At 41.2% G+C, this 23,886-nt stretch overlaps 1 protein-coding gene across 13 annotated transcripts in view; it reads left to right on the top strand.

The window, feature by feature from the left end:
- The window catches only part of si:ch211-285f17.1 (sickle tail protein homolog), a 117,396-nt gene that overhangs the window by 67,048 nt on the left and 26,462 nt on the right, over window positions 1–23,886 (top strand). For 11 of the 13 annotated variants that reach the window (XM_040044445.1, XM_040044443.1, XM_040044440.1 and 8 more), the window contains exons 2-3: window positions 5,415–5,701; window positions 23,049–23,244. In XM_040044445.1, coding sequence (XP_039900379.1) covers window positions 5,415–5,701; window positions 23,049–23,244 — 483 coding nt within the window. Of the gene's footprint in view, window positions 1–5,414; window positions 5,702–6,853; window positions 7,827–11,760; window positions 16,444–23,048; window positions 23,245–23,886 lie in introns of those variants that run through there. The other 2 variants (XM_040044449.1, XM_040044447.1) reach the window with 2 other exon arrangements.

Here is a 23,886-nt window from a genome sequence, read left to right as displayed (position 1 = left end):
AATTCTTTGTCACTTACCTCCACGGAAACAGCTTATCTATCAGATCAGCAATCAGCGAGATTTCACTGTAGAAACTGGTTTATTTTCAGAAGGTCACCTCCAATGGCACTCGCATTAGCCCGTGACTGCAGCTTGGCAGTGTCAGTGTGCAGCTCTGGCTGTGGGTGGAGGACGGTAATGTGATAAGTGGAGGACATGGAATCAGCTGGTCTTAACAGAAAAGGTAAAAGTGATAGGAAAGCAAATGGAAAAACAAAATTTTAGTTTTTGACAATAACTGTTTGGACTGTTTAATTTAATTTCCAGTACAGTGTAAAAGTCTTTAGCATCCTATTTATTTCTTTTTATTTTGCTAGGAAAATGGGAAATAGTCTATAGAATGGTACAGTTTGTACTTAACAGCCTGAACTCTCTTAGACAAGCTTTCTTGTAAATTCTTTAAGTAGTCTTCAGGAATAGTTCTCCAGGCTTCTTGAAGGACATTCAAAGCTCTTACTTGAATATATGGGTGCTTTTTGTCCTGTTCATTGTCAAGATGATCCCATATTGCTTCAGTAATCTTGAGGTCCATGCTTAAGGCTAGTCTAGGACTGAGAGTGTTCCAGTGTATGTTTTTGTTTCCAGGTATGCTTCTACTTCATTCGCAGTGTGTTTGGTATTACTGTCATGCTGAAAAATGAAGCCATTCTGAATCAGATGTATTCTAGATAGCATTGCTGTCTGGTGGATCAAATCTGATGGTGCTTTTCTGCTTTGATAATTCCATCAGTTTATACAATACCTCCAAGACCACTAGTTGAAACCACGACAGAGCCTCCACCTGCCACTTCTTTTTTTGGCCTCCTAAAATACACTTTTATGTCTGTCAGACTTGTTTTTGGTATTTGTCATCTAAAGAAATGGAAAGTGTTTTTGAGACAGGTTGCTAATAACAAAGTGCCTGAAGATGCAATTTAAATTTGGTTCTTTGCTAAGATGTCTGTCATGTGTAGACAAAACACTGGTTCATTCCTTTAGCATGGTGCCGTTTTTATGCTAGAATGATTGATAGGTCAATGTTAAGTGACTTAAAAATATTCCTTTCAACATGGTCAGGTACAAAGGCTGGACTGAGCATGAATGAAGAAGCAGCCAAAGTCTAAAAAATAACTTTGAAAGACCAGTCTCGGTCTTTGGGAGCAAACTGTAAAAAGATGAGGACTGGCTTTTGAACTGTGCTATATATCAATACGTTCATATTTCAGGTCACTGCCACGGTAAAAAAAAAAAAAAAAAAAAAAGAGAGAGAGAGTTAGCCATAGCTAGTTGCCTACCAGATCTCTATCAGTACATTTAATTTAAAACCAAAAGGTTAAAACTCTAACAGGATGACATAAGGGGTAAAGTAAAATAAATAAAATCACAAAATACATTAAAATTCAGACTTAATGTTCAGAATTTGTGCAAAAGAAGAAGAAAAAATGAAATAAATGAACCCAGGAGATGTCGAGGTAAAACATTTGTCTTGCCAGTGGCTGAATGAGAAGTCTGAGGAATTCATGCATGTGTGTGCAAAATTTTATATTAAGCCAACTGGCTAACAGATGACACAGCACTGTTATCCCTCACCACTAGCATGGTTAAAAATTTAAAGTGGGTCATAATCATTACACCCCGAAGGCAGTGTTTATTCAAACAAGGATTTTTTTTGTCTCTGTAATAGTCTTAATGACTTGTTAAAATGGATATTATTACAACATTAGGAGCCCGACTTACTGTAATCATATTTAAATGAGATCCTCTGTGTATGCATGGCTCAGTTCCACATGAAGGATTAACTGATATTCTAACTCTGATAAGTTTTACATAATAAAAATGCTTTCAGATACTCGACAGTGGACCAGAGCGGTTACGTGCATCACCAGTCATGTCTTTAGGGCATTTCTACATGAACCCTACTTTTATTGCACACAACAGGGCTTTGTATCTAACTGCGTAGTTATGGGATAGTAATAGTAGGGGATACAGGGATACTTTCTCGCCGTCACGTATTTATGGAGGAATGTAACTGCAGTAACAGTGGGACGCCCCTGCTCCTTGTAAGACCTGGTGTTCATGCACAAGTGCTTCGTGTTGTCTTTCAACTGAGAGGGCCATCATTTGGTCAACATGGCAGCTGTGAAAGAGAGAATTACACTCTTGAGCCACTGGAGTGAGAAGCAATTGACTTGAATATCCCCTGTGACATTCTTAAAGAAGCAGGTCATTTTTTTGGGGTCTGGAAAGCTGTCAGTAAAGGAGCGCAGGATGTAATTGTTGGTTTGGAGGAGCTGCTTTAATTATGTGTTTGGTTTAGCCGAACTGACCTGGTGGTTGCTTGGGATGATGTATGTGTCATTGTCCTGACTGAGGAATTTTTCACACACGAACACTGATGTTACTGAGATGGCTAAGCTTGCAACAAAGCTAGTTTTAGTAAAGCAACTTAGTGCTCATTTTGTCATTGCCAGCCAATAAAGGCTTTTAAATAACATTTTACTGCAAAGTTAAAACAGCAGGCTGCATTGACTCACTGTTTTTCCTACTTATCTGCAGTCACACTGGATGAAAATACTTCATTTGCACATGTCTTTTCACACTTTGACTCAATGATTTCCCTGTCTACTGGCCGGCTAATTCTGACTTTTACAGTGAAGCATCTGGGCACATGGGTGGGTGAAAGCAGACAGAAAGTGGGTGGAAGAAGCATCGTCTCCATATGTTAGACATTAGAGGTCAGCTGCCGCATGTTTGTTCGTGCGCTCGGCCTGGCAGTTTCAGTTACACGGCCCACAAGCTACGCTATTGATCCCCTCATGTCTTCTGTTAAGGTACATCAACTTTTGCCTTCCTCTCTTACATTTAGATCCGGTCACTTACATCAGCAGCTGCAAAGAAATGACATTGGATGTATGTCTTCCCTATCCCCCTGCTTTAAAAAAACAACAACAAAAAAAAAAAAACCCAGACACACACACACACACGTATGAAGCCAGTGAACATATTTGCACAAAATGTTGTGTTTGCTGTACAGAAGCTGAAGATCAGGAGCCAGCATGAGCCTCTGGTGTCTCCTGAGAACTTCCCAGTTGGAATCAACACTGCCTGCAGGATTGATGCTTGTCTTATTCTGTTTTGCTGATCAGATAACTCGATCACATATTAACTCGCTGCCACAGCCTGAGAGACGTTTGGATGTGGCTCAGAAATAGGTTATGACACATTTGGATGCATGCTAGCGTCTAGTGGGCCCCTCAACAGGGACAGAGAGCTAAACAAGAGACAGCCTGCAGACAAAGTCTTGATAAAGAACAGACTCTGTCTGTGAGAGCATGCATATGTGTTTGTGTGTCACAGGCTGTTTGACACCTCTCTCAGTGTCCAGTTTTAAAAAGATTTCTTGATGCTTCTTGTCAGTATCTTCTTTTGTAGTGGTCTTTATACCATTTGCTTTACACAGTCTGTGACCAATGCATGGCAGCAACAGTAGAGCTTTTAGCTCAGGGGTGAGGGTCTAGTCACTCTCTGTCCTGGAATGCAGTTGACTTTCTAAATCCCCACCAGTCTATCCTGGGGCTGTGGGGCAGGGCCTATCTCAAGCCCCCTTTTCCATGTGAGCCATGTCTGGAATCTCTAAGCAAGCAGTTGGCTGAGTCCCCCGGCCTCGCTTTTTCACGGGCACTGAGCGCGTTGATCTCAGAGCGCGATGGAAGAAGAAATTGCAGATGAAGACAGAGATTGCTCACTTGAGGAAGGTAATGAGCTTTGTGACATGAAACCAGCAAATGAATTCACATCCTTTAGAGGGTTTGAGTGTGTTTTGTCTGCTGAGTGTAATTTGGTTAGCAGTGGGGGAAACTGTGTTTGGGAGTTAAAAATAGAAATTGGAAATACATGAGAGGTCTTGCTGCTCTGAACTTGAGCAGGGTGGGGGTGTGGGTGCGCTGGTGACGGGCTCTGAGCGTGACGCACCACCGCACGATAATTATGAAAAAATTAAGCCTGCCTTTTGTGCTTAGTGATGAAAGCAGTTTTATGCTTTGCAGATCTGCAGGTTAGAGCAAAACAGACACAACTCTAGATTGAAAGAAAGGTGGAAAGGATGTAGTAGATGCTGGAAGAAAACAAGCACTTTTTTAAAAAAAAAATACAAATTACTCCAATAGTTAAATCTCCGAAACTAGTTTAGTCCAAACATGTCTGAGAAGAAAACGAGAAATTGCCTTTTCATCTGTGGCTCACAGCACGCTTTCAAGCTTTCAAAGAAAAAGACAAGAAAAGCTGCGTTAAGCAACCTGCAAAATAGTGGAATATCATTCGAAATTTCCTCCTTCAGCTGTTGAAGAGCTGAACTCTGTAAGAGGTCCTTTATTTTCCGTCATTACCCTCTGAAAGGTACACATTACAGCTCCAGCTACCTGTCTACAAAACAAGGGAGCAGATCGGCTTGCTTTATTGCTTTCCCCCCTCTTTTCTACAGTTGAAGAACCGCCTCCTTCATTCTCTTCTCTTCTCTTCTCTTCTCTTCTCTTCTCTTCTCTTCTCTTCTCTTCTCTTCTTCTCTTCGTGCAATGATTGATTTAAGACATCATAACAACAGTACAGGGCTGTGTTCACCTCAGTTCCACACCACATAAAATATGTGTCTTCTGCGTATTTTTAACATGTGATAAAAGGGTAAAAAAAATGTTCCTGAAGGGACATAAAAGTTGGAAAATGCCTGGAGGGCTGCTTGCTTTTCTTTAATTCTGTGAACACATGGAATATTTGGGAGCGCCACATGTGCAGGTAGCTCCTCTGATATTTATTTATTTATTTATTTTCATTCCTGAAAAAGTTGAAATGATTGCACCTGGCAGCTTCTGCTTACTTCCCCCAGTTTCATGAGGCACTTGATGCATAAACAGATGCTCTGGATATCGTCTCCGAGTTTCTCCATTTGTGCCTCCTTCTGTTACTGGGTTTCCTTGTGTTTCGTAACGGAAAGAAACCTGAACAGCTGTTTCAATTTAGCGTTTTCATCTTCAGTGTTGTGTCTGTCACGTTCAATCCAGGATTTATTGCAGAAATTTAAAACTGCATGAATATGTAATGAAGTGTGTACCAGTGTTTGCATATGAGTGTTGCTAACAGTCATTCAAATATGCATAAAATGTTTGTTCTTTATATTCACACACAGACTTTGTTATACCAAGAAGAGAGAATATTATTTATTTCCTTTTCACAAAGTTACAGATGGCTGATTTGCACTGACATGCCCTACTTTTGACTTATGGAAGAATGACATGCATGCACACACACGCTCTTGATGTCGAAACGTGAGTGCGTCACATTTGACCCCTTTTCTCTTTGTGTGTGTGTTTGTGTGTGTGTGTGTGTGTGTGTCCCTTCCTCAGAACAAACCAAAAGCAACCTAAAGGTAACGTCCCCAGAGGACGCTGAGCACATAAGCCGCAGACAGGCGTCCCCAAATGGGACTGCCCCTTCAAGAGGGGACGCCAAAGGCAGCCGCACAATCCCCCGAAGGCACACTTTAGGAGGAGCTCGCAGCACCAGAGAGATTCTGGCTATGCAGCCGCCAGATATGGACAAGAAGAGGGAGGCCTTTCTGGAGCATCTGAAGCAAAAATACCCCCACCATGCTTCGGCGATCATGGGTCACCAGGAAAGGCTGAGGGAACAGGTCAGTAGGCTGCAGAAAGATCATCGTGTGTTATGTTGTTCGACCAGGCGCACCTGGTTTGAACATAAAAAAATGAATAAATAAACAAAAACTAGACTTCTTGAGATTTCAAATGCTGGGAAGATCTAGTGTCCTGGGCCAAGGTGCCAGCCACAACTTGCCCAAGTTTGAACCCCCCACAGGTAACAGTGTTATGCATTGAGCCACTATACTTTCTTTCTATACTTTCTTATCTGTGGAATAAATAAGTGCATCAACAAGCATTTCAGATCCTATTTTTTAAAAAGAAATCTTCTCTCAACCTTATTTTGAGCTAAATTCATCTGTATGGTAGGTGCTGTTGCTGATGGCACACTTAACAGTTAAAGAACAAGACGTTTTCCTCTACTTCACAAACAGACAGCTTTACTGACTAAGTCCGTCTACACATACAAGGAATTGGGCTCTGTTTTTTTCATTGCTCTCAATGTACTTCACAGAATATTGAAACGGATAATCACAACATGTATAGCATATTTATCTTGATACATACACAGGTGCAATGCGGTGCAGAGTGAGAAGATGTTGGAATAAATTATATACATCATGACTTGACAGTAAATATTGTCAGTAATAATATAATATTTATTTGTGTACAGTGATGTATAGCTATGTACTTATCAATATAGTACATACAGGACATTTTAGCTGAACTAAAAGAAGATAATAATACTGTTTTTTAGAATTGCATTAATCAGACTGTATTTAATGTTGCGATTTAGTTCAGTTCATTACAGCACGACCATATTCAACACGATAGTGCAAGTTAGGTCACAAAGTAAATAACTAGTTTCCACAGAATTAGGTATAAACAGATATGAAAATGCCTTTATCCAGTCTTGGAATAGATAGTTTTCAGTTCCTTTATAAACTGCAGTTTTATCTGCACAACTCTTTCCTTGCTGTTTTGTTGCTGCAGGTTAGATGTGAAATGTGTCCAATAAATCTGCCTGTCACATTTCCCTCCCACAGCTGCTGTGGAGCAATGAGGTTGTATTTTTATGAAGGAGTTAGAGGGGGGGAAAAAGGATCCTCCAAACCAGCGGGTCATACTTTACTGTTTTGGTATCAATTATTTAATCAACAGGTGTTAGTATTAAAATGTGCGTTTGTGTGAAATGTGCCTTTCCCACTGTTATGTGGGAACTTTTAAAGATTATAAATTCTCCTTGTGCCTCACCTTTCTGAAGTCAGTAAGGACGTAAGCACAAAGGGAGTCTCTAGGTGGACATTTGGCTCACCTGATCTGGTTTGTTTGCTCAGGGTCAGAGGAGATAAAAGATGGAGGGGAGGCTAGCTGGCTTTGTAGCCAAAACAATCGAGGTAATAGTGAGACTGGCACAAAGCCACAGGGAGCTCCAGGAAATGGCACAAGGTATTGTGAAAGAAGAAAGAATTTTGTGTGTGTGTGTGCTGTTTTCGGGCCAGCCCACATGCAAAGCGATGCCTTTTCATGAGGTGCAGTTTCAATCCGCTGCCTTGATTATTAACTCTGTAGATTTGCATATATAGCCTAATATCACTCGTCATGAATGATGGTATCGAATTTGCACAGGTTGATCAACCGGTTTGTTTGCTTTCTGAATACAGTGGGCTTGCACTGTGCACATGCATCGTTTTCTCCTTCGAATCAATCACCGATTCTCATTGGTGAGAAAAATGGAGGGGGGGGGGGGGGGTAAGTGTATATTTGGTGGTTTTATCCTGCGCACGAGTGGGGATAAAAAGGAGGACTTCTGTTGTGAAGTTTAGATAGTCAGACAGGTAAGTTCGGCTCCCGGCTGGGTGGAGTCAGAGTTGCTATAGTGACTCGTGATGTCACAGCTGGAAGGGCTCAGTTTACTTGTAGGTGCCTGTCGGAGAGAGCTGGGATCCTGGCAGTGTGAGATTTCTGTGTGTGTGTGAGTGCAGGAGCGCTCTTAATGCTGTGCAGGCTATGGACCGGAAGGTTGTTTGGAAGCATGGCTCTCTGTACGTGAAGCCCGCAGAAGAATAAGAATAAACTTTTTTTTTTCCTTTTAAGTACAAAGGAATACATTTATCACAACGGAGACGAGAGTCCAGTCAGAGGGGAGAAGAAGAAAAGGTAGGATACATCGGAAAATGTACTGGTTTCTTTTTTTCTAGACGTCCAGTGCCTTTTCACATGTTAGTGCGCGTGGAAGTACTACAAAGATGCATGGATTGTTGCTCTTATGAGCACACTGAAACGCCCTGGAGTTTCACTATTGCGCCAGAGGCAGCGCGCACCAGGCTGCTGTCAGGTGCTGCAAACTTCCAAGAGGCAAATGCAAAACTTGGTGCACGAGTTTTTTTTTTTTCCCCTTCTCTCTCAAGAATACAAATCGACGAAAAGTATTTAACCGCAACGACATATTTAATTGGGTCGACGCCTTGAGGTGTAAATTATCCAAAATGTGCAATCCCGTGTGCAGCATCCCCGTAATTTTGCCACTTATGTAGCTATAATTGCAAAGCAAATGATCCATTGTGAACGGACGTCTGGGGTTATACCTTAATAACGTGCTGCATCTTGCGTGATAATGATGGTGATGATGATTATATGACAGTATAGCTGTGATTGCTACGCGGCTGGTTCCTGTTGTTGTTGTTGTTGCTGGTGAGTTGAGGTGAAGATTCATACCAGGCGTGTGAGATCTTGTGTGTCATCTTATATTTCTTTTGGCTGTGTGCTTATGCGTAAAAAGATCCGCAATTGGAGCTTGTTGAAAGTTGCTGTGTTTTCCCAAACTTTGTGGCTCGTGCTTTAATGTTTCATTTAATATTTTATGCACTAATACGAGTAGACTAAAGCTGTGGGCTTGTTTCCCTGATTAGGCTGCCAGGACAGTTCCGGTTTCTTTTTTATCTCTCAGGGTTTTGGAGAAGGTTATTTACTCAGAAAAAAATCAAGGCTGCTACTTGCCGCCTGTAAACATGCTGTTACATGGTAGTTTCTTTTGTTTTTTGATGAGCTTGTATAAAAAAAAATGTTATGGGTCATTCCGGAGTCACAGAGAGCTTACTGTCTTTATTTGTAGGTGACATGCAGTTACTCTGAAAATGTCAAGTTTTATGTCCTGTGAAGTTCTTCTCTCAGCTGCTGAAACACTGAACTGAGATGAGAGATCTGCTGGTGCTGAATGTCAGTTTGCAAAGCGTGACACCTTCAAATTGATTTTTTTTTTTCTTTTGGAGAGAAACTGCATATGTGTTACTCAGACATGTGGGATGGGATTCGGGCGCTGATGGGTCTTGAATACATCGTGTCCAGGATGAAGATACAAGACGCTGTCAAAAAGCAGGCAGCTTTCGAGCACCAATGCCTGGAAAATAAATTCAACGCTGATAAATGAGAAAAAGATGAGTGAAGAATGCAGTTGGCATGATCCAATTCTGGATGTCAAGAATAATGCAATAACTCACTGCTAACATAAGCAGCAGAAAATGAAAATAATGACAAGTTTATTGAAGTGTTTGTCATTCGGTGTCCTGAGGGGTGTAATTATTCAGATTTAAAGGAAAAAATAACTGCCAGAAAATGTGTCATCTTGCCCACAACAACATTCTTGTGAAAGTGTGGGAAAAAAAATAGAACTGCCACCGTTCTCTCGCAGATTCAAACATGCCTACCATACAGGAAAAGCAACATCAGTGGCGATGCGTGCTTCAGAAGGAAGAAGCAGGTTTGAGTTACAAAGGCGGAGATGCTTCAAGGTCAACCAGAGGTTAGGAAGATGATATTGTGTCAGCCCGAAAAGTGATGACCCCAGTCTTTTAGGAATAATCACACAGATACCCTCACACATAGCTACAGACTGCTTGCCTTATGCTTATAAAAGGGATCCCTTGATTCTTGATTCTTCTGTGATCTTTAAATCCGCAACAAAAGCAGAAGTGTTTTAATTTCCTCTGCTCTTCATTGGGTCTGCAAAAAACCTGGATTCCACCCAAGGGAGATGAGATAAGATCCCGTTGGCCTGACCGCCACCTATCCTCTCATCCCTCTCCCTCTGCCCAGGGGCTTAGACAAGCACAAACCGAGCTGCTCGACTGGTCACGAACACACACACACAATGAATTCCCTCCTTCCGCTTGTGTGCCAGTGTCTGTGTTTGATGAGCTGTGACTTGCCAGGCTCCGGGTTTCTCTCCAGAGTGGGGCAGCCATGTTAGGACAGCTGTCTGCAGCTGTGGGCATCATACAGACAGACAGACAGAAAGGTCTGCACCCCCAAGCTGTGATAATCTGTTGGCCTATGTCTTATGAGGGCACATATTTCAAGATGGGCAAATTTTTTTGGGAAGGAGATGCTCATAATGCAGTTCTCCTGCAACATGAACGGTCAGAGTGTGATCTGAACAGTTTGTTCTGTTTTATGAATTTTAATTAAAGAGAAAGTTTTTAAACAAGACTTTTTAAGGCACCCAAATATACCAAATATACAGGGTGCCATTGTCATGTTGTGTTCTGTGCAATTACCATAGGTATTGTATTTATGGCACACATGTTTGATAAAACGTGAATTAAGGGTATATGTTCACAATAATGTGTGAGTGATAGGGTAAAGTTTTCCAACCAGTCTCTGTCAGTCCACCAACCTGCGGTCACGATATTTGCACAGGGGTACAACAGAAAGTTGCCTCACTATATATTACAACCAACAGTGGACTCTATCAGCTACCCAAACACAGGTCGCTGATGTAGTCATCCAGTCGGCCAACGCTGCAACACATGTGAAACATCATGCTATGTCTAAGCCTCTTTTTAATCCATTTGTCATGTATTGGTGTGAAGGTGGACCCGAATGCAGATTCTTTAGACCGGGGTAAATGAACAAAAATCAAGCTTTTATTCAGGTAAAGAAGAATAACTGCAATAGGCAGAAAACAACATCCATAAATTAAATGGGGAAAGACTCGCAGGCAGGCGTGCAGGAAAATAAACAGTAAGACGCAACAGTGATCTAAGACAGACCGAGGCTATAAATAAACACGTGAGGAAACCAGGGAGATGGGAAACGCCAGGGTAAGAGACGCAGCTGAAACAAATCCACAATGACGAGACAGGGGAAGCGAAACAAGATACTAAAAACAAAAGACTACCAAAATAAAAACACAAAAAATAGCAAAACGAATCCCTGAGCAAAATATTAACTGAAAACAATTCACTGATACCAAGAACTCAAGAGTAAAGACAGTGATCAAGAATAATCAATCTCAGAAGCCAATGGAGCATTAAATCATAAAGAACAATTCAAAAGTCCAAAAGGGAAAAACCCCGAGTCCAAGGCATTGCAACATTGAGGCACATACTTTTCTCTGTGTGGCCCTGCTACACTCTTGCTCCCTGAAGCCAAGGTCAGCTAGATAAAACTGGTTTCAAACATGCATAGACTCCCTGAGAGAGATGCGACCGTGATCAGAGAAAAGAGGAAAAAAACAGAAGAAGTAGCAGAACTAGTCTTGGGGGGAGTGTTGTTCCTGATTTTAAGTAATCTACCCACACAAGAAAAGATCATTTGTCATTGTCCCTTCTGGCACAATAGTCGTGCAGTGACTGGGACATCACCGTGCACACATTCAGGTGTTGCATGCTGAAATATTTAAACCCACGGATGTCTTTTCACAAGACAATCCCTGTGTTGCACCTTGCATCTGAAACCACACAATGAGTCGGTGTGTCCTGCAGGTCTGCGGCAGAACATCTGTTTTTAATTATCAAACCCTGGAAATGGCTCTGGATTGCTTTTTAATAGCATCTGCCACCTCTGCATGAAGTAACACTTTGAGAGCTGCTTTCGGTAACACAAACAAGAACCGCAAGGTTAATGACGGACAGGCACTGACCTGCCAATTAACCGGGGTCACGTGGCGGGGGGGGGGACGCAGCACCCCAACCGAGAGGACAAGTGGTCTGAAGAGTGGCGCCACGGCTGTGTCTAATCCCGAGTGTCGTTGGGGGTTTGGGGTGGGGGGGCGGTTAAGCTGCTCTGACAGAGGGCCCTGATGGACCTGCCACTGATCACTGCTGATAATGAGTGAAGCCAGACAGAATTTTGCACACTGTCTCAAACGCAATGCCAGTGTGTTAATCAGACCAGCTAATCAGGTCTGAGCTCTTTTCAGTCTTCTCTTCAGAGCCGTATTAGCCCTTCTTAAAGTCGCACATCAGCAGTTATCTTCAGATGCATTGTTGGCTTAACGTACAGGTAGTTGCTACAAGGATCTGCAGCAGTCTGATGTATGGGACACGTTTAACCTCACGCCCTTACATTCCTTTGTAAGGAGCATTTCTAATACAGCGGTTGGAGCCTAAGGAGCCTTACTTGAGTGTCACTGCTTATATTATTTCATTAACATGGCTGCCCTCTTACAAACCCTAATAACTAAGCTACAATGTTCAGGAAAGGATGATTAATTATATTAATATTAATTAGTTGTATTCAGCAATCTTAATGGATTCCCTGATCATTTTCTAATCCACCTTTTGCTGGTTAAGATTGCTTAAAGATGAGCACAGTATCTCTGAGGGTCCTTTTTATAAGCATGCTTGACCAGTCAACTGTGCACATTCATGTACTTCTGGTATGAAATAACAACCTCTTGGTCATTTGGTGGTAAGGGGGTCATTTCCATCCTTTATTGGCCCTGCTGACTTTTTGTCCAAACTTGCAAACTTTTGTCTTTAAACTTGCAGCTTTATTAAAATGGAATGTTATCCTGTCATCGCCACTATGTTGCAGAGATAACAAGCAAGGCTGCTCCTGTAGGGACTCTGTGCACAGGAGAAGGGACTCAACGCCAGCTAGCCTTATTTCATTTAGCACTGACTTCATTATTATTAACACTGTCCCTGCCAATAATGTTAAATTATAGTAGTCAGTGTTTTCATATCATGTGGTCGTGCTAAAAATCAAACTTTCTGTTCTGTCTTTTTAAAATTGTATTTACATATATTCATAGAACAAAAAGGTTTCTGCGAGGTCTTGAATAATTAGAGATTCGCAAGTGTGGTAAGTTCAAAGCAGGACCCATTGATTACATCCAGCGAACTCTGCAGTGCAGTTTTAATTCTTCAATATTAGTAGTAATAATATAAAAATATGGCTTGCAGTAAAGCCACTCACAAAATTTGCATCGCATCTTTTCCTTTAAAACTCCAAAGTTAGAATCATTATTATTTTAGGACAACTTTAAAATTTTAAGGTGTGCTGGAAATAAAAAAGAGGGATGTGAGGTGAAACAATCTGGATTTAAGAAACCTTAACTTTAAATGAGAAGGAATGTCGGGTAATATATTTAGTGTAATTAGATGGTACAATTAAATGTCTGCCTGTATTATTTTAAAACTTAAAAATAGTCATATTTTAGTTGCTTTAGCTTGCTTGGTGTTAAAATTGCCAAATGAGCTTGCTACTGTATACACCTGCTGGTCAACACATGAGCATTAACATCACCACTATTTGACTAACGAACGGTCCACAACAACACGCCTGATGTGGAAGTTTTTTTCCCTAATATTATTTCTCCTCCCTCAAAATAAGTCTAGAAACTTTGAAACAGCCGTCTGAGAACTACAAACCTTTAGTGTGCAAGCTAGCCTCCCTCCTCTATTTAGCATTGCAGATTTTTTATTTATTTATTTATTTTTTTACCTCTTTCATGCTGTAGGAAAACAAAGAAGGTAAAAGCTGCCTTTGTAGTGCTTCTCTGTTTTAAGAGATAAAGTTGCAAGTCGAGTCGACAAGAAAATGTTCTAAAAAGAGTGTAAATTCAATCTACCCTTTATCTTGTTTACTAGTTTTCATTCTAACTTGATGCTGTAGAAAAATAAAAGGTCAAGGAAAAATGTATTTGCTAGATAAAGCATTTTCGTCAGACAGACTCCTGGGCTCAGTTTCGCTTTGGGTAGAAGCCTGAGTAAATGCCAGATTCATTTACAGTGTTACGCTCAATGCAATGTTAGTTTAACACAAAGTTAAAGTAAAGGCATTACTCACTCTGAGCAATCTTAACATAATACACTTCAAATTACAAGTAAGGGCATGTATTATCTATTGAAATGGATTTTGAAAACCATCCCAACACTACAATATAAAATAAGCAATATTACTTTATGTCATAAATTGTTACTGTTCTTATATATAGGCCAAGAGATTCCAAACATCATAACTAGGCAAAAGGGGCTGTGTTACCCCTTTTTTGTGCCCTTCTTTTGCAAGCCTTTGCATGCAACCCAGCATCTGGACTCCACCTTAGGCCAAAGGTATGAGCCTGACTTCAAAAGGCACACCGAGAGGATTTTTACCACTGACAGGACCAGTTCTGAGCATCTGGTTCAAACTTCATTTTGATCTCCTGCATTTATTTCCACTTGGCCCTTCTCACTGAAGATAAAGGCAATGCAGTGTTAGGTGCACAGAGGAGAGCAGTGCAGCAACACTAGTCGAAGTCGGTATAGATGCAAAGGTTCACACAGGTTTTACTGTTGCTAAACAAGATGATAAAGAAGATAGGGAACACCTGGAATGTAGAGTAGTGTATAGCAGGCAAGTATGGGCAGATACTGGAATTAATAAATTAGCCGGTTTGACAGAAGTAGAGCGTGTGCTACAGATTCAGTTCTTTACCTTAGCTCTGGTTCGTGTTTATACAACCCTTCACACAGTCGTGCAACTCAGCCCGTGCTACATTGTGTTTAGCGGGGCTGTTTAACACATTGCAGTTAGTGCTAACATGACAGCCAACAAAACAAGTGTGTCATAGAGTGGAAACATGATGGTGACTTAGCACCTTAAGCTTTAATTTCCACTGCTCTCCGTTGAAGAAGAGGACTTGAATCTCACATAGCAATTGCGTAACCTCAAACACATGGGCCAGCATTTTGTGTCTATTTATTTGTGTGAATAGCTACTTTTTGGTCTCATTTGCAGCTCAGCAGTAAGACGCTGGAATTAGAAGTGGATACCAGACACTGTATGCTACGGCCAGTCCTTGGTGAGGAGGGGGAAGACAGTGAAAACTAATGTGGATCAGGCTTACTGAAAAGTTCAACCTATTAGTGATTATCTGTCTTTTTTTGTCTGTCTGTGCACACAAACACAAAGACACACCAAAAAGCTCTCCTCTGGGAGAGCGGGTATAATAAATCTTAGGTTCGGTGGAGGAGCTGTGTGGTCTTTGGTGACTTGTTAATTAGGCACGAATAGCAAAGCCATTATCAGGCTTGCTTTCATGGGAGTAGAAGGAGACTTGACACTTGACAAAATACTGTGACTTAGAACCAGAAAAAATGGCCTGTTCATGGTAATCAAAAAAGGTGAGGTGGAAGAAAATCAAATTATGCTGCCTTGTTTCTATTAGATTATACAGTGTGTGTGACATCATAGAGGATACAGGATTAAAAGGGCCCTAAAGAGAAGAAAGCCCTCTTTGTCATGTTGACCACAGAGCTACACACACACACGCATCCTCTGATGCCCAGATATACACACAGGGTGGCTTAAATTAGACCTGGAAAGTCCTTTATTTTCCCCCCAGAGAGAGAGACGCTCTGTGTTGACAGCCCAGGACGTGGATGTGGTTTTTGGCCATGAAGGAATACTCTGTTGCTTTTGTGTTATTTTGGGATGCTCCAAGGGTTGGGAACTACGAAACCTGTCTTTCTGTTGATAAAGTCATATTGAAGAGCAAGTCTGAACAGAACGTGTCTCTCCAGCCCTGTCAGCAAATATTTTGCATGTATTTGTTTGGTAAGAGAGACAAGAGGGTGAGAAAGGGAGATATTTTTTTTGTATGTGCACATTTATAGATGTGTGCAAATCCTTGCATGCAAGGCTAGTACATGATCTGTCAGTCTAAGTTTAAGTCTGGGCCTGCTTTCTTATGTAACGGCTTTGAACGAGTGCAAGGCCTGAAGCACAACAAAGCTTTTTAACAAAGGAGCACAAATTGTTTTTGTAATTATCCCAACATTCGATAAAGCTTTCCCAGAAACACTGCAGCAAGGTGATCATACATATATTTTCATGGGTGTGTCCATGTGTTTATACTACTGGATAAGGGCCTGCCAAGCCCTCGAGATCCTTGGAGAAGGGTCTTATCTCCTTGAGACACAAGTGTCATCTTTCTGTCTTCAGTCGCACCCTCAGGCAGTGCGATGGAAGCTGAGATTGGGCTGAGAGTTTATGCTGAAGCTGCTGTTTTAAGATAAATGTATTTAGTTTTTTTCCTTTTTCATCTCAAAATGGAAACCTCATGGAATTTAAAGCTGTTTGCAGGAATCCGATCTTTTGCACCCCTCAGATGTTGGAATGGCCTGAAAATAAGAAATATTGAGCATCATGACTTGTGCAGATGTCCTTCACTCTCCGATACAGTCTTAGTGTTACACAAATGTAAAAAGCACACAGAAAAACAATGGCTTCCCCCTGCTGTCTGCCTGGTGTGGACTGTGTGTGTTTGTATTGTGTTGCTGGATCGTTAGGGATGTGGGAGAGTGTGTGCATTGGACTGGGCGCAGGGGGGGCATCCGCTGTGAGGTAGAACAGAAAGAGAAGGAAGCTGGACAGGGCAGTTGTACTGAGTGCTTCGAGAGCTGAAATAACACTGGAGGAAGAAACCCTGTTTCCCTTAGGCCAGGGAGTTTCCAGTCTCACATGGAAGTCACCTTCGGAAGAAGACTGTCATTTCTGAAGCATGGTAAATGCTGTCTTCACATATATTTATTTTTTAAATCTAATGTGGAACTTGATTTTTGCTTGATCATATTCATTTAGCTAAATCTGTACTTTTATTCTTGTATGCAAAGTAAACGAATACGACACGAAACAACCTCGTGAAGTTGGCGTTCTCTACTTCATGACCACACATTGACGATTACATCCGATGGGTTGCGCAGAGTTGCTGTTTTTTTAACCTTGCTTATTCAGTGGAGAGGGCGATGTCTGCTAGTGATAACCCTGGCTCACTTGTATATGTGTGAGCCGATAAAATCAGTTGGGGAGTGTTGCTCAGCTGTTGTCCAGCATGTCCTAAGTGGTGTAAGAGATAATCATCCTGCAGTGCACTGTGGTTACATTTGATTTTTCGGTGTAATATTTTACAAATGAGATGGTAACAGTCAAGGTTACTGTTTTGCATATACATTTTTGGAACTTTTTTTTTAAGTAGTAGGATCTTATCTTTTCACACTTCCATGGTCAGCTGTAGATGCTATAAATGAATGCAACAATTAAACAAATATAACCATCTCTGGAAAGGTCATCTGGGGATTTTGATGAGGGGATTAGAGGAGGAATGCATCAGAGGTGGGAGGGAGGGAGGGATTCGGTAGCAGTGAATAGGAATGGATGACTGGGGGATTTTGGAATAATGTCATTTAGGCTAAGGTAGACAAAGGGTGATGGTCTGTCCACAGACATACAGACTGAGAGCTGACCAGCTGACTGACAGGGGCTTTATGCTTCGGAGTTGTGTAGAACTGCAGCGGCATTAAGTTTTTGACTCACGTTTGCTAATTAGCTCTGACAATTTGGCGCTTCCATTGTTGAACTCTTTTCTTGATTATGTTTTACTACACATTCATTCCTATCGTATCAACTACGGCAGGTCCGATCTGCATGAAAGACGACGGTGTACTGTTAACCCTTCGCTCAACTTGTCTCATTCTGATATCTCGCTTATAGCACCAAGTTGAGCGAAGGGTTAACAGTACACGGTCGTCTTTCATGCAGATCGGACCAGGTAATTACAGTTGGCTCTAGCTCTGCTCCCCAGAGCTCGAGCCAAATTAGCATCTTAAGTGGAAAGCTGTGCTCACAACAGTTGAGTTTGTGTTTAAAGCTTCAACCTCAACTCTCATGTTTACATTCTTTCATGTCCAGCAAGGAAGTATAGAACGAGTCAATGAAACCTGTTCCTCTGGTTGCCTGTGTGCATTCTTTGTGTTTGTTTACATAGAACATGACGTGTGAATGGACACTATTGTAGTCGGACCCTGGTAGTGGATGTTGTTTAGGCTAATACAGCCACAGACGGGTCGACTTTGGCTTTTTGGGATGCTTGTGAAACCTGCATTGTGTCTTTTTTTTTTTTTAAAGATCTCCAATGTTATGCAGCCCAAAGGGGAAAATGATCACCATGACTACAGGGAAAGCAGACTAATACCCCTGTTTTTAAGGTGAAAGCTAGGCTAAGCTATTATAACACCACGTTGATTCTATAAGAACTCAAGCTCCAATCAGTGGGCTTTGTATGGACTGGCAGCAGGTGGGGTGCATGGCAATTTTTGGACCATATCTATACTTAAATCTCAGTGAATGACACAGTAAGACCCTGATGGTGGCTGCCATTATTCTTAACAATTGTAATTTACTTTAATCGCCCCAGCTCAACTCCGCACATCAACCTGTCAGACTAAGACCGGGGGACCGTGATATAACATATTCTGCTCTGCTTTGTGAAATCATGTAACATTGTCCTTGCAGTGAAAGTAGCATTGCAATAATCAAGACGGGTTACAGTGAAAAGCACCCACACTGTACACGCATGATCACGAGGTGGGACTATAGTGAAAAGTGAATCAAGTGAAGTGTATGGGGCATGGTATGAAAGAGCACTGACCTATAAAGTTTGAATATTACATGTATTTTGTTAATGCAGACATGCAAGCCAACGCTTGCTTTCTCATGACAACATACTGTTTGTCAGACCACTGTTGCATAAATGTTTGCAGGATGTCCCGGGTTCGGGTCAGATTTTCTGGAACAATGGCCTGACTCACTCATGCACACACTGAGTCTCTCTGTGTATCCGTCTTTCTTTGGCTTTCAAGAACACACACACACACTGGGACAGACAGAGTTTGACTGAAACACTTTTATCTTGCATCTATTTTCTCCGCAAGCATGGTTGTTTGCCTAATTATTGCTTGCCCACACTGTACAGTTTTTGACATCCATTTAATATAATAAGGCTCCAGCAAGTAGTGTTCAAGACAGTTCTTTTTTTTCCAGCAAGAGCCTGAGGAAAAGGCTCTAAGCCACACAACATCAGCATTTAGATGAGGCAAATTCCACTGAGTTATTTCTAGAGCTGCTCTAACATACTCTAATCATGATGACTATTTGACACAGGTTAAAAAAGAAAAAGGAAAAACAGGCCGCTTACACTGGCTGCAGCACCAGACAACCAAGCCCTCGTTGAAGTCGACATTTTCTGATTTCTTTGACAGATTCGAGCTTAATTTTCTAGACACGTTCCTTCCCAAGGGGCTATTTTCATCAGTTTATGACTTGTCATGTTCCTGTGTATGAGCTAATGTTGATGTCTCAGTTTCACATTCATCATAGCTGTCAGACCCAATGTGGTGTACAGAGGCAGTCGCTGCTGAAAAAGCAGAATCACAGGCCGTTTGGTTCTGACTGAAGTGAGGGGAAATTGCTGCTGTGGAATGTACTATAGGTATGTGTGGGCAGAAGCAGGTTTTATACTGCTAATCAGCGGGCGGTCTGTGGCTTTCACATTTGGCCCTTAAGGCAGGAAGGGGTAAGCTTGGACAGGAAGCGTCTGTGGCTCAAATACTTCAGGACGATATGATATGTACAGAGATTTTGTGTTGAATTGAGAATCTATGCACGTATGCAAGTGAGGGAGAAAGAGACGGAGAAGTTAATCTGAACTAAACTGTTAACCTTTTGAGGAGACACCTCATTTGTCAGATGTGGAGTGGTGTGGAGTGGTTTAACTTAATTACCCCACCTCTCCACAGGGAGGTAGAAGGTCTCATTTGCAATTTTCTCCATCGTTATGTTTGACTCCTTTCACTTTAACAGCCTTTCTCTCCTGTGCAATAACTGTCACATTGTACCCATTGTAACATTTTCTAGAAATTAAAAAAAGTACATTTTAAATAAGACAACTTTCCCTTTGAAGTAAAATTTGAGTACATATCCAATAAATATCCTTTTCTTTTTTTTAGATTCTGTACTATCGAGGGTGTGCCATCCCAGCATTATCCACTGTTTAGTGTAAAGAAGGAAGCATGCCTTCCATGTGAATGAGATTCATTTTGGATGTCAATTTAATGATGTCTCTTCTTTTGCATAGTCAAGGTAGTCTACTGTCACTGCAAAGAAATGCTGCTGCTGTGACAAAGAAACGTGCCACCATTGTTTAAAGATCTTATCTTGAGTACTATGATGAGCCATGGATACTGTTTATGTCACTGAATAGGGTGTAATAGTTTCACAGCCTGGTCGATTTGTTGAGGGCCTGAAATTATCGGCAGATATTCGACGGTCTATCAGATCCAACGTTTATAATGGTTGATAAATGAAAATCTAAAAAATTAAGAAGAGACAGGAAAAACACCATTCCACCATGTTATCAGTGTTGAGTTGCTCGTTGACCACAAGGCAATCTGCAACTTCCGTTTTAGCAGCATGCTTGTCTGGAATGGCACAAACGCAACAACCAGTAGAGCATGAACAAATAAATAAACAACTGCAAACAAGTTTTGTTAGGAAATTCTGTTTGTTTTGTGTGTCTGAATGGAAAAAAAAAAAAAACAGTACCAAATATCGGTATCGATCCTTAAAATCCTGTATCATTCTGGCTCTAAAGCTTTAGCCCCTATGCTTCAATTGAAGTTAACTGCTTTTTCAGTGTGATCCTGTCCCATTAATTTAGGGCACAATGCTGCCAAGTAAATAAGGTGAGGGAGAAAATTAAATTAATGCAAATATATATCACATAGGTTCTTCCTGTGAAACAGTTATTGGTATTTTTATTGAAACATAAAAATAAAAGTCACTTTAAACAGATTCTTCATTGACACTCTACTGCACTATAGCCATATTGCTATAGCTTATTGTGGCTAAATGTGCTTGTATTTAAAAAAATATATATATATATACAGTAAGTACCAAAAATGATATTTTCTTACTTTAACTATGGTTTTGGTTTTCTATCATTTAAATTAATAGTTTAAGGACCTTCTAATTAAATATGCATTTGAAGCCAGGCGGGGTTTAGCTTAGCATAGCTTAGCTTACCTTTATCTTAGCTTAGCATAAAGCCTTCAATCAAGGAGGAAACACTCTGTTCTTAACTAAGTTACAGCAAAGAACAAAATGATCTAATCTTCCTCTACTCCCCTACATTTTGAGTTCCAGCCAAAACTATGAGTAATTTAAGTTTTTGTTTACTGATATCAGCCTCATGGCCAAGCACATCTGAAACACGCTATCAATTCGCACAGCAAACTCAGAAATGTGATCCTTAAGGGAACTTAAAGTTAAAGTCTGAATGTGGCTGCCGCTTTCTCCACTTCAGTATTTTTAGAAAACACTGGATTACACTGCCAGACCACTCTGACATAATTACTACCTACAGGTGATGGAAGAAACCAAAATGATTCAACACTCCCAGGGGTGACACAGTAGCATATGAGAAGCAGTGTGGGAGGGCCACCAACAGTGAATAAGGTCATGTATCATTCAGTGGTCAGATTAAATTCCAGACACATGACTGGTTTCAGGTGACAGCCCAACTGTGTGTGACCTCTCTTTTATTATTGTTATTATTATTTAAGTGGCTATCGTCATGTATTAACAAAATAAGAGTACATTTTTATTCATTACTTTAAATCTCTGAGTCCTGCAGTATAAGCATATTTTAATGGAATTATAAAAGTTGAGTTGCGGCTCACCAATTTGCCCAGCTGCTGTGACGGTACTTCAGAAAAATGCTTGCATACTGACTCAGCAAACATCACACAGGGATGTGAAGTTTGATGAGCTTAAATGGTCTTTTTTTTTAAAGGATATGGCATTGTATAAATGGCTGCAATTAATGTTATTGTAGACATTTTTAAGAGGTAGGATTTGTAGGATTATCATGTCAGTGCTAATTTTAACAAACGTAAGCATATAAAAAGTGATGATTTAAAGTAAATACAATCTAACTTTTTAGACTATGTTTAACTTTTGCACTTAGGCTGTCTTTGCACTTAGCCTCATTCCTCTGTTCTATGGCCTGCCGTCGACATTGATTCGTTGCCATGGTTCTTCTGTTTTGTCAGATGAACATTTCTTTTCCATTTCAACCTCCCACTGGCAATTCTAAGCTTTTTGCTTTTTTGTTTTCTCCTCTCCTCTTTTTTCTTCCATCAGTCTTTACAGGCCATGCTCTCCTCCCTTCACTCTGAGCTTGACATTCAGAGGTATTTGATGAAAATCCAATTGCCCCACAGAGTTAGTCAGCCTTTTATCTTATCTGCATCATACTGCAGTGTTGTCAGAGTGTGTGTTTGTGTGACCATGTTCGCACACTCGCTAACATCTGCTTTGTGACCATGTTCCTAAAGCCAAGTGCCCCCTTGTCTATCAGTGTCTGCCCTGTCTCTGTCTGTCAGCCAGCCTTGGCTGTCAGGTTAAACTACATCTGTCAACTGCACTTATCTTAATATGCTTACATTCTTTCTTTGCCCTTGCGAGTATGAGTGTGAGATAATGGCAGCATGTGCAGGCTGGCTTGTTCAAGATAACCCATAGGACCTGGCCTGGTAGTCTTGTGCCTTCATCTGCTATGGCTTTACATCACCATTTTTGATGCCAGAAAGGGGAGCAATTTCATAAAGAGCCCAGTGTTCAGAGTTTTCCCCTTGAGGTGGAGCTCACCTTACCTTACCGCACAATAGCTCAGTGGGCTCAGGAGTCAGGTCACAGATCTTCTTATTGTATCCCTAGCTCGAGGATGCCACGCCATGCAGATATGATTACAGAGAAGTGAACTGATCTTCACGTTTTGATCACACAAGTCCTGATGTTTAATCATTGGTTACTAGAAATTTCTCTTTCTGGAACAACATTTTAGGAATCTCTTTGAACTCTTTTAGGGTGTTGGTACTTTTAGTAACCATGCATACCTGTGGGTGTGTATTTAATAGCAGCAGAAGATCCTGTAGTGCGTGTATTAACACTTTGTTGCACATTTGCATGAGTAGACTCATAGTTTTTTGTGTGTTGCTGCAGTCAAAGTCAAAGTCACCATCAAAGATTTCTTTTTCTCGCTTTTCAAAGAATGCGTGTGACTCACAGCACACCTGACATTGTCAGGAAGTGTTATTTCTGCTCCACTAAATGCATGATAACACAAAGAAGTTTCTTATACTGTGAAAAAAAAATTTTTTTTGTTGTGTCCGTGAGAGAATGTAATACTAAAGCATGTAAAGTATCATCTTGTGTACACTTGTGTACAGGGTATTGCTCTTACGGTGTTGTTTCCATGTGCTCCCATTTCAGAGCAGAAGCCCAAAGCACGGCGCCAGCACCCAGCACAGTATCGGCGACCAGGTCGACCACCTGTCCTTAGCCTCCCTGGAATCATTGGACACCATGTCTGAGGCTGAAGCGCCCACAACCTTCACCCGTGGCAGCCGGGTTCGTGCCAGCCTGCCTGTTGTGCGATCGGCCAATCAGACAAAGGACCGCTCACTAGGTATGCTGGATGTTATATTAGTTTTTGGGTTCATGGCAGTTCTGTTAGTTTGAGAAAATTCAGTTGACAATCTTGTAATGCTCTATTTCAAAATCCCCAAATAAATTTGCTATAAGGAAGTTCCTGTATCTGCCCTGTTAAAGACTCATAGCATTAACTAGCATTAGTAATGTTTGACACGTTCTTTTAGCATAACCTTGGCATAACTCTTTGTAATAGCTCCTAACCACAGTATGATGTCATTGTTTCACTAAAAGTCCAAATCTGTTCCTCTCACTCCATCAGTCTGCTAGTCTCCACCCTTCCTCCTTTCTCAACCTGAGCGCACAGTTTTGTTTTAATTAGTATTCATTTCTTCTGTAGTGAAAGATAGGAGAAAAGCATCCACAGTGTGCCATCGTGGTATTGACAGGATTAGAAACGGGTCGTCTTATCAACGTGCACGGTGCTACATTTGCATACATATGCAGCAAAGGCTCAGAGCTGTGCAGAATTAGGTGGCTGTGTTTGGCTGAGAGGGATGCAAAGTCTTAGAAAACTCTCCAAACAAAGTGTAGCGTCAGCGCAGCTCACAACTCGGCGAGGCGTCTGCCACGGGATAATAGGCAAGCATCTGAGAGACTTTTGACCAAAGTGAAAATG

The sequence above is a fragment of the Simochromis diagramma genome, unplaced genomic scaffold, assembly GCF_900408965.1.
Source record: "Simochromis diagramma unplaced genomic scaffold, fSimDia1.1 OVJJ01000602.1, whole genome shotgun sequence".
NCBI classification, from domain to species: domain Eukaryota; kingdom Metazoa; phylum Chordata; class Actinopteri; order Cichliformes; family Cichlidae; genus Simochromis; species Simochromis diagramma.
This window is presented reverse-complemented; position numbering and strand designations above follow the sequence as displayed.